Genomic DNA, 12,912 nt, shown 5'->3' on the forward strand with positions numbered 1-12,912 from the left:
GTTGGACTCAATGGTCTAAGAGGTCTTTTCCCAACTAAATTATTTGTGATTTTCCTGAGGAACCTGTATCTTGCTGCCAATAGTCTGGTTGTTTAGGAAATGCACACTGTCCTTCATAAGAGAGAGCTAAAATGCAACCATGTGTGGGGAAATGAGCATCACAGTTGACATTGGTCACCTGAAGGAAGATTATATACTGCATATTGCCTTCAGTCTGTGGTTTAAAGAAGGTTAGCAGGGAAGTGATGGAAAAGGGATGTTATCGTGAGTAATTCAGCAAGAAAAACCTTTTCCTGGCATTGCAAGTGTTGCTCTTGCTGATGCTGACCCAGACAACCAGCAATACTTCCACAGGTGTCAGCTGCAGGAATTACATCTTCAGCAAAACACTTGAGGCACCTGAAATAGGGACCCTGACCCCCACATCCTCCTGGAATTGGCTCTGGAAGATGATTTTGTTCAGCCCCATTCAGGGCCCAGCCATACCATGATCTGTGTTCTGCCTTTCATTAAAGATCTCAGCAGCATGTTGCAGTTTTGATTGCTCATATAAAGCAGCTGTATATGAGAAAAAGGTATTACAGCCCGTGTGTCATAGCAGGGTGATAAAAGATTGAGTGTATTCAACGATTTCGGTGGCTGCAGAGATTCCTTGCATTACAAATGAGAAGTCTGTAGTGAATAAACATTAAATGCCTTTAAGCCAACAGATGGTATCCTATATACTATGAAAAGTCACTGACAACCGAGACAATTCAATATATCTAACACAATGGTGTTGCATTGAATCACACATTAAAACAAAATGATGTTTGTAGGGTTGTAAAGAACATCCAGTGTACTAAGAATTGACTGTAAAGAAGCAGCATAAACAACCGTCTGTCTCTGCATTTCCACCCTGACCTTCAGTTCATTCCCCTGAAATTTCAGCTGTGCAGCTCCTCCCTGCCACTTCTGCTTAATTGCACAAAAATTTTAAAATCTGGGGAGCCAAGGTGACACCACGAAACTCTCGTTTCCTTATTCAAATTAGTGGCTGAGTCCAGGTCTCTTGCACTAAACTGTGCTTGTGCTCACACATAATTTCACAGAGAATATTGCAGGCAAAATCCTGTGTGTGCCCCTTTATTAAGAATTACTGGTTAACATGGCTCTGGGTGGACAAAGTCCAAGTGCAACAGAATTGGTTTTATAGAATTTTATAGATGTATTTTTTTATTGAAGCATTTACCCTTAATCCTTTTGCCCACAGCACAATTATTTCACATCTGTATGCTAACTAAAACACCAAGGCTGTAAAATCTGGCACCTGTGATCCCTAATATTTTTTTTTGAGCTCCAGAGCAAGATACTGCTTTGTTGCTAAGCTATAAATAGTTTTACTCAAGTATAGCATTTGACACTAATACACAGTGTGTTAGTATCTGTTGACTTCTCTAATTTCTCATTAATTTACCATTCTATATTTATACAGAGTAAGATGGAGGGGAAAAAAAATTGTAATTCTCAGTGTGTGTTTTTAATCAGCTGTTTTTGCTTTGCAGGAGAATCAATAGGTACAGAAGTTACTATACTTTATGAATTAGCTCAAAGGTAAGTGTGCAACTGAATGTTTAGCAAAAATATGGTTGCTTCTTAAGTTGATAAGGATGTTTTGTAGCACAACTTCCACTGTTTCACTTTTTGGCAGGGCTTTGCTTTATTAGTATTCAATTTGTTAATAAAATATCCATCGAAAACAAACTAACCCTAACCTCTCACAGAAATCTGAGATACTGAAAAAGAAGCATCATGCTACCAGGATTGTTCCAGTGATGAGCAAACAAAACACGTGCCATGATCCACTGTGGTGGATGCTCACACATTCTCCTGGTTGCCAGGAGGGACAGGGAGCTCCCTGTGACCTTGGGGCTGGCTCAGATCACAGAAGTTGCAGCACAGCTGAGTTCATTCTCACAGCCCCCTTCTGCTGAAGGTGAAGAAAGCAGGTGTTGTTGTGCTGCATATGTTGGTTTTATGCCAGCCTGGGATTCTTCTGTGCTGCAGAAACCCTCAGCTGCCTGTTCAAGGCAGCTTGAGGTCCCCAGAACACGAAGGTGAATACCTGGTGCTGGAAAATACAAAGTAGGCTGGAGGTCCAGTGATTATTCCTGCTGACTGCAGTGAGCTCTGAATTTGCCTTGATACAACCTCTGATGTGTAGTGGTTTGTCATGTCCTGCATAAATTCACTCTGTGAATTTGACACCAAGCCCGCTGTCTGTGCTCCCAAAGTCATAAACCAGCGTTTATATTTTAAAACCGTTTTGTTTGGCGCAAAAGGGATAACGAGAAGAACGCCACGATGTACCAGCAGCTGCAGGATGAGTCCCCTGTACCATCTGCTCTTCAGAGCTTGTCTGACTTTGATTTGTCAGAGAAGTCTCCCCTCGGCTCACCTGAGCGCAGGCGTGACCTGGAAGGCCAGCACAGCACAGTGCCGAGCAAGTTCCCCCCAGGTAATGTTTTTCCCACTGAAGATTCGCTGGATATTGGGAAAAGCTGATGAATAACACACAGGGGAACTAATTAAGAAATAATGAAGAATGTTTGTCTGCTTCAGCTTTCCAGTTCCTTGCATAATCATTGCAAATTCCAGTGATAAGGCACACAGAGATGGCAAGGATCTGAACTGCCTCCTGTTTGAGACAAACCCTGATCGTTTGTGTCTTTGTTGTTTTAGACTCTCAGCTTTTACAGCGCTCCAGACGGCCCTTAAATAGACAAGTTATAGGGGGAAAATAGACAATTGTCAAGAGATTATTACGTTGAAAAAGAGAGATTTTTCTAATTTTGTGAAAGCCAGTGTTGTGTTTCCTGGAGGATTGTTAAGTGCTGCATAATTAATAAGCGGTGTCATGTTTGACCTGGATAGTTTCACTAAGCACGAGTGATGCTTGCAGTACTTCATCGGCTGCGATGAAAATTTAATGTCTGAGCTGGCACCGACTGCTCGGGGAGAAATATTGCAGAGTAAACCAGGAGTGTGTGACATGGATAAACTGACAAATCAGACAGTGACAGGTAGAATAGATCAGCTCCTGAGTAAAGCTGAAACTTGCAGCCAATGGGAGAAAAATGGTAGAATGGCAAAGCAAGAAGGAAAAGGTACAGTAATGAAACTTGATTCAACAGATTTATTTATTATGGTATGCATTGTGTAAGTCAAAGTCAAATTTCTGTCTGAGTTACTCTGGGAGCTTCCTGTTGTTGTAAGGGAAAATGTCTGTGATTGGTGCGTTGAGCCAGAACGTGGAGCTGCATGGCAGAATTTGAATTCATTTCTCAGTACAGGGAATGTTTAACTAGATAAAATTGTTATCTACTCCAGTTTTGTAGGAAGAAGAAATTTGAAGAACCTTAAAACTGGGATATTGCTTAAGTTAAAATGTAGAGTAGGAGTTGCCACTGAATTCATGGCTTGAGCACTGTACAAAAAAAAAGACTGTTGTGGAGTCAGATATTTAATATCTGCCATTTCTAACAGCTCTGTATCATCTTTTAGTATTAACAGCCATTAGATTTGGCAGGAGTACATAGTGTAAAAGAATACAGTAATTTGCTCTAAATAAGAAGTGGTCTCCTGCTTTATTTAGAGTTATTAATGGAGCATCTGCAAGAAATTAGAATCCTGAGACAGCGTTTAGAATACTCCATAAAAACTAATGAGAGACTGAGGAAGCAGCTTGAGAGACAAGTAACAGACAAGGAACTAGATCAAGGTAAGAATTTATATCATGAGAAGTGAAATCCACCTTTTCTGATGAGAGCCTGAGAGATCAAATGCTGCTGGAAATGTTTTGTGTGATTTTTTTTTTTTTTTTTAACAACCCCACCCCTTAAAATGATGTGCCTTTCTCTGAGTCCTGCTGCATTTTGAGCAGGTTCCCCACACTGCCTGTGGAGTGGCATAAATACAGATCTGATGTGCCTTTTCCTGGAGTCCAGTGCTAGAAGTGTCCCCAGTACCAAAGCACAAATCTTTTGTGGGGTACACTTGCACCACAGAGCCTCAAACCTGCAGTTGCACAGATTGCTCAGAGAACAGTGAGATCTATAACATTTGATGGTGCTGTGGTTGAATTTCATACTGAGAATTGAAAGACCCTTCTCGTTCTGTTACCAGCGAACAGCCTGATTGTTTTTTTTCCTTTTTTGTTTTTGTGCCTTTGGGTGATCATTATTATTTCAGTGTTCTTGTATTTTAGGATGTCCTCTTTCACTTCCCAGCCAGCCCAGCCAGGGACAGTTGCAGGAGGGGAAGCCCAATTTATCAACATCGTTTCAGTATGAATTTTTCAGTCTGAATAGAGAAGGAGATGCTTTGCTCTAAATTACATTCCTGCTATTGATCCAAAGTAGGAATTTTTGGGAATTAGCTTTCCTGCTCCTATCCCATGTACACCTGGGGCGGTCAGCACAGCACCACTGCCGAGTGGAGATGCCTTCTCTGGAATTTTTTGACTGCTCTAAAGCCAGCTTGTGTTTACACACAGGGACAAAATGCCTGTAAGACAGAGCCTGGGCCATGTCAGCTTGTCATTGGAGTTGATTGGTGGCATAAATGTGTCCTGGACAAAATGCCACTGTGAGGTTTTAATGAGAAATACCTGACAGCAGCTGATGGAAATTTTAACGCAGAGTTGGTTTTCATTCTGAACTCTAATATAAAGCAGCGGATGAGAAATGCTAAGAATAGTTATGCAAATTGGGAATCAGTGCTCTCTGTTGCTGGTGTTCAGCATCTCTGAAAGCCAAGCTCTGGGCTGGATTTAAAACTTTTCCCAAGGAGGTAGCCAGCTTTCACTAAGGATGCTTTTGGAGCACCTTTGAAGCACCCCATACCTGTACTTCTCTCACTCTCCCACATTCCCCCCACAGGACAACTGATTAATATACAATATTACTCCAGCTGAAAGCAGGTAATAAATACAGACATACTTTCCTTTTCCTCAGTTTCACTAGTACTGACGTTAGATTCATTATGTTTTACATCACCCCGTGATCCATTTCTGTTGTTGTTTAAATGGAGGCAACCTGCACATGGCAGTTTGCTTTCGGGGATAATTTACAGTGATGGAAAGGTGGATAAAAAGCATCCATTTCATCCATGAAGTATTTACACTGCTGGAAAGGCATTCTGTGCTCGTGAAATAACCACACTGAAACACTTCCAACTCTTTTACAGCTTCATAAAGATTCTGGCAAGGGCATCCATTAATGCAGTGAAAGTATATTTTCTTTATAAACTGTCTTATGCCTTCCATCTGTCTTCTTGTTGCCTTAGCACATCTACCAATGCATAGAGGAGAATTTTGGAAAAGTAAAGGAAAAAAACACATACCTGTTAGAACAGCTCCTTTTTGTTACTATGTACTTTCAGTCCTTTTTTCTCTCTGAAGATCTGTTTCATGAGATCAGATAAGCCTGTGCTCTCTTCTAATAATGATGCTCCTTTCTTTCCTAATAGATGAGATTTCTTTGACTTCAGGTGTAAAAAGAAGTTTACAAGTGAAGTTGAGGCAGATTCCTGAGGACATGGGGTGATAGGGTGAGGGGGAATGGCCTTAAGCTGAAGGATGGTAGGTTTCGATGGGATATTAGGAAAAAAATCCTTCCCTGTGAGGGTGGGGAGGCCCTGGCACAGGTTGTCCAGAGAAGCTGTGGCTTCCCCATCCCTGGAAGTGTCCAAGGCCAGGTTGGATGGGGCTTGGAGCAACCTGGGCTAGTGGAAGGTGTCCCTGCCCATGGCAAGGGGTTGGACTGAGATGATCTTTAAGGTCTCTTCCCACCCAAACCACTCTGTAATTTTATGAATTCAATAATTTTAACTTAATATCCTTAGTTTGTTTTCCTTTAAAACACAAAGCCAAGTTGTAACAAACTTAATTTTTGATGAGAGCCTGTTAAATTCATGATATTGAATCATTTGTTCAACTTAAGTTATTGCATAGATTTATTCTTGTCTAATAAATATTATATGGATGTACATACACACATCTGCCCACTATTTTTGCCATGTTATTTTTAATATTTAGATTCTCTAAGTATTTAAATGCCTCTGGGCTTTCAGTATTCTATAAATGACTCAAGTGCTGGTAATGACTACATCGTTCCTGTAGAGCTGAGGTTTGCAGTGCAACTGGAACTAAAATAATTGCTTCAATCATTTCAAATGTTAGGCTTCAAAATAAAATCAAAGGCTTAATTTTGAGTTTCCCAGGTTTCAAATGTTATTAATGGCAGTTAACATTAAAATAGGGGTTTCTTTGCTTTTTTAACCCATAAGTGACTGTATCTACTCAGACTTCTCTTCAGCTTTCAATGCCTTTATTTTGCTTTACCTGGGAATGAATATTTTCTTCCTCTTTGCTGTGGTTTTCAATAGTGCCTTTCTTTCAGTCAGTGTTTCCTTTGAAACCTTCAAGGTATGCTTCCTTAGCACTCACTTTTTCAGCACAAAACAGAATGAGAACTCAAGTGTGTTGCAATTGTGGGCCCTGATGCTCCACTTTCCTCTGGTTAGATGGACCTTTGCCTGTGTGGAGAGTGTAATTGATGTCAGCAGGGCTCTGCACAGAAGTAGTAGTCTCAATAGTGGGTCAAATTGCAGGATTGTGTCCCTATTACCACTGGCTCTACATTATCCCTTATTATGTAAGATAACTACTAGTTATATTCTAAAGCCTTTCAGTGGAACTGTGATAGCATAACTTTTTCAAATAGGATAAAGCTGGGTGATGGGCAATAAATTAAATTAGAATCAAGATGAGACCATCAAGCCTCGCCACTCCAACTTGAATTGCTTTGTTAAAGTCTGAAAGGGAAAAGCCTTTTGAGTTCACATAGCTGCCTCAACTCTTTAACATATAGATAGTGAAATGCCATTAGTGCCAGGCTTCTGGAGCCTTTGAGTCTTTCAGCAGTGACAAGAGGTGCATATCATGGCACACTACATCCCAGTTAGGTAGTGGGTAAAAGCTTCAATTGGGATTACAATAAAATGAGATTACTCAGAGGAAGTGCAGCGCATCAAATTGAATTGAACTGCCAGAGCTGAAAGGCGTCCTCCTCATACATTCAGCTAATTTTTTTTGCCAGCTGGTTATTTCTCTATTAACCAAATACTTGACACTGTTGTATTTATCTCAGGAGATACGGGGATAACCAATCAACTGAAAAATACTTTTAATTCCAGTGGGTCCTGAAGTGTTTTACTGACTATGAGAAGGCTGTAAAGGGCAATAACAATTCCTTGACTTGCATTTCCGAGGCAGCACCTTGAGAGTGGAATGTGGCACTTTCCAGGCTGTTCTTTAACAGTGCACTTGGGAGATGAGTAACATAAATACAGTACATTACAAGGAGTGCCTGGGCTGGGATTTGACTGACTGGATACAGGATTTAACACTTATATTCATATGACTAACACAGTAAGATCCTCAGAGTAGGATTCATCACCCTTATGTTTCTGAAATTTAGACATCTAAATCTGTGCTGGTTATCCAAAGCTTCTCATGGAGGCGCTGGAGAGAAGTGCAGCCCTTGGAGAACAGGGCTCTGACCCACAGAGAGCTGTGGAGGGGATGCACGGGGTGAGCTCCTCTCTGGAGGGGCCTGTTCCTCCCCGTGGCTGCTGATGGTTCATCAAGACAGGCTCAGTTATCTGAGTTTTAGATGCACAGATTTAAGAGGGATAAATCTTCATCCCTGTGGTCATAAATGTGTTTTCAGTTTGTAATCAGAGACCAAGACCAGTGATTCTTGGCTGTGTGGTAACAGGTCTATTAGCAGACTATTTATGTTGCTTCTGCATTAATCCCTGTGGATTAGTTGGTAGAATTTAGTTGTTCTCTCACTAAATACTATGGAGTATGAGCAGAGCAAGACTAAAATATATGGTAAACCCCCCAACAGTTTTCAAATCACAGAAATGTCACAAAATACTCCTGCATTTTGTCCTGTTGGGATATTAACTGATAGGTAAAGACTGCCGGGGATAATTCTGCAATTTTGGTAATGGTTGCCCAGCAATGAGAGATATTTGTGATGCTCAGGGCTTTGGATTACTTGGCATTAACCTGAGCTGCCTTTTAGCCTCTAGTGATAACCTTCAAAATATATAGTGGAGAAATAGCTTTCATAACATGTTTTTCTGCAATTTTTTAAATTGTTCTTGTCTGGAAAGTTTAATCTTTAATGACCTAGAGATGACTCATAAATCATCTTTTATGTATATATTTATAGGTTCTGCAAACATTTTTATCCATGGCTCAGAGCAGCATAATTCCCTGACTTCTGAAATACATTTCCTGAGGAAGCAAAATCAAGTTCTGAATGCAATGTTAGCAAAAGGATCCAGAGGTAAAAACGTGAACTGTGCTCTACAGAAGTAGCCTGTAACTCTTCCCAGATCAGAAAACAATAAAATAGTCACATTCTACTCATTAAACTGACTTAACCACTCTCCCTACCCCTGATATTCCATGCTCAACCATAAGCATTCAAGCTGGGATTAACAGTAATAGAGTAGCAGCTGTTATTTTCTGATAGTCTCTGAAAAAGCTGATTTACTTAAAAACCATAGCTTTAGTGTGGGCGTTACAGATACCTTGTGTTTCTTCTTGTTTCAGATAAACAAAAGGAAAATGAAAAGTTAAGAGAATCTCTTTCTAAAAAGAGTGCAATCATTGAGCATCTTCAGGAGGATCACGAGTGCATCAAGAAGGAAAACGAAAAGTTGCAAAAACAAGTTTGCCAAAAGGAAGATGAAATCAGATACCTGACATGTCAAATTTACAGCAGTCGTAATGAATTAAACAGGTATTGATTGTGTCCACATTTAAACAGTCATTTAGAGAAGAAGATTGTCAGTGTGACAAGCACGTGTTTAGCCATAGCCATTAACATTAATGAGGTGCACGGATGTCTTCAAAAGGCAAGGGAAGAATGATGGAGGGAATGAGGAATGGATTTTAGATTTTGGAAAAAGAAAAATAATTTAACTCAAGCTGTTTATCGGGACTTAACAGGTTGCAAACAGAAATTAATGTAAAGCAACATCAGATCTCTGAGAATGAGAAGTTGCTGCAGTCGCTGCGGACGGAGATCAAGGTGTATGAAAAGCTGGAAGAAGCAAGAAGGAAGAGGACAGGTATAAGTGAACAATTGTCTCTTCCCTTTGCCCTTGCAACCCTTCCCTCTGAATATGATCTTGACAAAGGACAGCAGGGCTGGGTCACTGTTTCTGTGCTTGTCTACTGTGCAGAGAGAACTGGCAACTTGCTGATCAGATGCTGCTCTTTGCTTGGTGTCACTGCCAGGCTGTTTGAGATGTTGAGTGCACACACCCCAAGTTTCCTTTACCTTTTAGCTAAGCTAAAAACAAGATTTGAAGATTTAGTGGCTCAGGCTGGATAGACTGCATGGGAATCTTAGATATTTACTTGTCATCTAAATACCTGCTGCTGCATCCTCCCAGGTCGTGCTTGCTCAGGTAGCTTGTGCTTTCTCTTGGCTGAAGGTGAGGGTGTGGCTTCTCCCTGGGGCTGGGAGAAGTGCTGGCTCTGCTTTCTGAACGAGCTGTTTAATAATTTCCAGTCCACTTCGTTGACACTAAAGGTGAGAGGAGGACTGGAGCTCACCTGAGTTCTTCCTACCCCTTGTAAGGAAGTTGTGCCACCACGTAGCTGTTGGTGTGGTGAGGTAAAAGAGTGGAATGCTGCTCTTTGCTGCATTCCCTTTACCGGATCCAGCAAATTCCTTATTGCAAGTTCTTGTAAAAGGGGATTTTTTTTCTCCTTGCTACTCTAAAATGCCCTGCTGCCACTGGATTTCCTGCCTGGCTGCAGCAGAAGAGCCCTGTTGGCACAAGGCTTTAAGCCAAAGTTGGCTCAGGGTGGGAGTGATTCTCCTTGTGGAACTGGTGATGCCGTTAGGGAGTAGCAGCACCCTCTTCATGTAGCTCAGCCCCTTCCTGCTGTTTGGAGAACACCCTGATCACTCTGATTTCAGCAGGAAAGAATACATGGAATTGTTTGTGTGCTGATCTCTTTCTGTGAAAGGCAAACACAGCCCTTGCTTTTTTTCAGGTTCGCATTTGTTCCTCTGGTTGCCAGGTGATCACTACAATGTTTTTTCTTCTGTGTATAAAATGAAACTCCCAATTCTACTTCATCCCTCCTCTGTACTCTGAGATTACCCATTCCTTTTTCTTTCCCCAGACTGTGCATTACTGAGCTTCGAATTTTGGAAATCCTCTTCATTCCGTTTTCATCACATTTTTTAGCTTTTGGTATGAGACTTAGTAGCTTTAATGGACAAAGTGAAAAATAATTTTCAGCTCTTTAAATCTTTCCAGGGCAGAGGCAATTAAGACGTGCTTTTTTGTTTATCTTAATGCTGTTTGTAGTTAATTCTTAATATTGAGGATAACACTGCTATAACTTACTTGCTGAGTGTTCCAGTGGCTAATATTCTTTAATTGTTAAAGGTGTTTAAGTGTTTCTTTTGAAATTGTCTCAGATCCGAGATGTGATGCCTCAGAGGAGTTCAGAAAAGATCAGAATAATCCACTTGACTTACACGAGCTGTTGACTGAAATACAGAGTCTGCGGGTGCAGCTGGAAAGGAGCGTCGAGACCAACAAGTCCTTGCATGAAAAATTAGAGGAACAGCTTTCAAAAGGAAAGAGAGAGGAAGTGGCATCAGTGTCAGCTGTTAATATCAACTGTCTTTTCAAGCCAGGATCTCAACACTGTGCCGGAGTGAATGGTACTGTGCTGAACGTGCTTTTGTTGTGCTGTAGAACCTGTGCCTTTGCTCTTTAAAGGTGCTCTAAAAGCCTTATACAACAGCAGCTGCACTCAAATCCCCTTCCTGGTAGAGCTGTTCGTGCAGAGGGTGTGAAGTGAAAGTTTGCTTACCTGGGGGTTCTTTTTTCACTCCAGAGCTCTGTTGTGTTTGCTAAGGGTGAGTATGTATTACCCAAGAATGATCAATAAGTGCACTAAATGGGCTCTGGATAAATCAGTTGTCCCCTTTTTGCCCTTGAGGAGTATTTTACCTTTATTTCAATCACTGTTAAGTGATGCTGTTTTAGCAAATCAGGGAATATGTGATGTTTAGACTCAGGTTGTTGTTGTTCCAGTATAAATGGACGTGGGATGCAGAGGGCATGAGAATCTTCTTCCTTAGTGCTCAAAGTGCTCTGCACAGTAACAGCTTTCCATACATCCAGCATACAGCCACATGGACCAGAAAAACTCCTTGCAATGTCAACAGCTGAATTTATTAGGTTTTTAGGTTGCTGTCTTTACTCATAGGTGCTTAGGGAATTTGGAAGGTCTTTAGTCTGGTACTGGGGAGAGTGTCATAATTCTTGTGGAATTAATGGGGAGCTTACATTTGTTCATTAAAATATGCTCATCAGGAGGTGTTTTAGATTTTTTTACTATTTTGAGAGATATCTAGAACTATGGATAGATGCTAAAATATAATAGTAGGAAAATACTGGAAGATCCATGGCTATGTTTCCCTGCTTCCTGGGCCCAAGTGCAGCATCAGCAATAAAAGGAGCAGAAGTAGAGTTGGGAAGTTTTTTTAATGGATGTAAACATCTACTGATAAGAGTTTTCCTTCTCCCTTTTTATATGTAGAAAACCTTTGCAAATGCCCTGCTGCCAGCAGAAACATTTGTGAGCAGCAGAAGCAGAGGAGTGGACATTGCATTTCACTGGGGAAAACAGGTACATCCAAATGTGTGTTGTGACCTTGAGATGAGCTCAGCTGGTCAGAGCCTGCTGCTAATAATGATGCCAAGGTTGTGGGTTCAACCCTGTATGAGCCATTCACTTAAGAGCTGGACTTTGAAGATCCTTGTGGGTCCCTCCCAGCTCAGAATATTCAGTGATTTTGTAACTCTCAGTCCCTCAGACTTGCTGTTTGAGAGAAATTTGGTGTAAATCAGTTCTGCATGTAAGGATAAAAGAATTCCACAATTTTTCTGCCCCAGGTACCCTCCCAGCCCCTAAGGATGATGCAGACAGTGCCTCCCACTGCAGCAGCACCTCCTGCTCCAGCACCACGTGCACCCCTCGCCTGGTGCCCGGACACGGGGTGTGGGCGGACAAAAACGGGCGCCACGTGCTCGGGCTGATCGAGGACTACGAGGCCCTGAGGAAACAGATCACAGAGGGGCAGCAGGTCCTGGCAGAAATGGATATTTCCCTGAGAGACATCACTGGTACGAAGCTGCAGGAGCCTGGAGTCAAGGTAAGCAGAGAAAGCTGCTAAAGGAGGGTGAATTTATAGAAGAAGAACCAGGTTAACTGTGCAGCAGGCACTGAATAACTCAGGGCACCTCAGCCTTCACAGTCCAAGCCTCATCTAGATGCAGGCACTTATTTGTGATTCTGAGTTAATGATGCTACACGTAAATCAGTTAATTCTGGTGCTTTAAGCAACCTTAGTTTTACTTGCAACTTGAAATGAGGTAAAACTGCTTGGTTTTATGTGAGGAGTGGTGTTTGTCACGCTGGAAATGACAAAAAAAGCCAAATGAAAGCAACAACAGAAAACCCCAGGTAAAAGTCTAAAATGCTTTAAAGAGGGCTTAAAGTAGGGGTGTGTAAAAATAATCTAAGGATAAAAATAACTGAGATTTTTCTTGTAATGAAGGTTTGAGACAAATGCAGGAAATATGAGGCAATTAAAAGAAATGGGATATAGAGCTGATACAGTTCCACATTTAGCTGAATTCAGCCCCTTTAGTAATACCAGGTTGTAACTGCACATTAATGATTGATGCATGCTAATGAGGGTTGTTTCATATTACATCCCTATTCAGGGAAACTTTTTAATATTTTTCCACTTC

General features: G+C 41.3%; 1 protein-coding gene across 5 annotated transcripts in view; it reads left to right on the forward strand.

The window, feature by feature from the left end:
- CDK5RAP2 (CDK5 regulatory subunit associated protein 2) overlaps positions 1-12,912 on the forward strand; it is a 70,514-nt gene that overhangs the window by 49,814 nt on the left and 7,788 nt on the right. For 2 of the 5 annotated variants that reach the window (XM_027877858.1, XM_027877859.1), the window contains exons 27-35: positions 1,545-1,593; positions 2,322-2,497; positions 3,635-3,760; positions 8,286-8,402; positions 8,672-8,861; positions 9,071-9,192; positions 10,563-10,811; positions 11,693-11,785; positions 12,052-12,311. In XM_027877858.1, the coding sequence (XP_027733659.1) occupies positions 1,545-1,593; positions 2,322-2,497; positions 3,635-3,760; positions 8,286-8,402; positions 8,672-8,861; positions 9,071-9,192; positions 10,563-10,811; positions 11,693-11,785; positions 12,052-12,311 (1,382 nt within the window). The remainder of the gene's footprint in view (positions 1-1,544; positions 1,594-2,321; positions 2,498-3,634; positions 3,761-8,285; positions 8,403-8,671; positions 8,862-9,070; positions 9,193-10,562; positions 10,812-11,692; positions 11,786-12,051; positions 12,312-12,912) is intronic. The other 3 variants (XM_027877860.1, XM_027877861.1, XM_027877863.1) reach the window with 2 other exon arrangements.

This window comes from Empidonax traillii, unplaced genomic scaffold (assembly GCF_003031625.1).
Source record: "Empidonax traillii isolate 1590-97213 ecotype Southwest subspecies unplaced genomic scaffold, ASM303162v1 scaffold34:size3740991, whole genome shotgun sequence".
Classification (NCBI taxonomy): domain Eukaryota; kingdom Metazoa; phylum Chordata; class Aves; order Passeriformes; family Tyrannidae; genus Empidonax; species Empidonax traillii.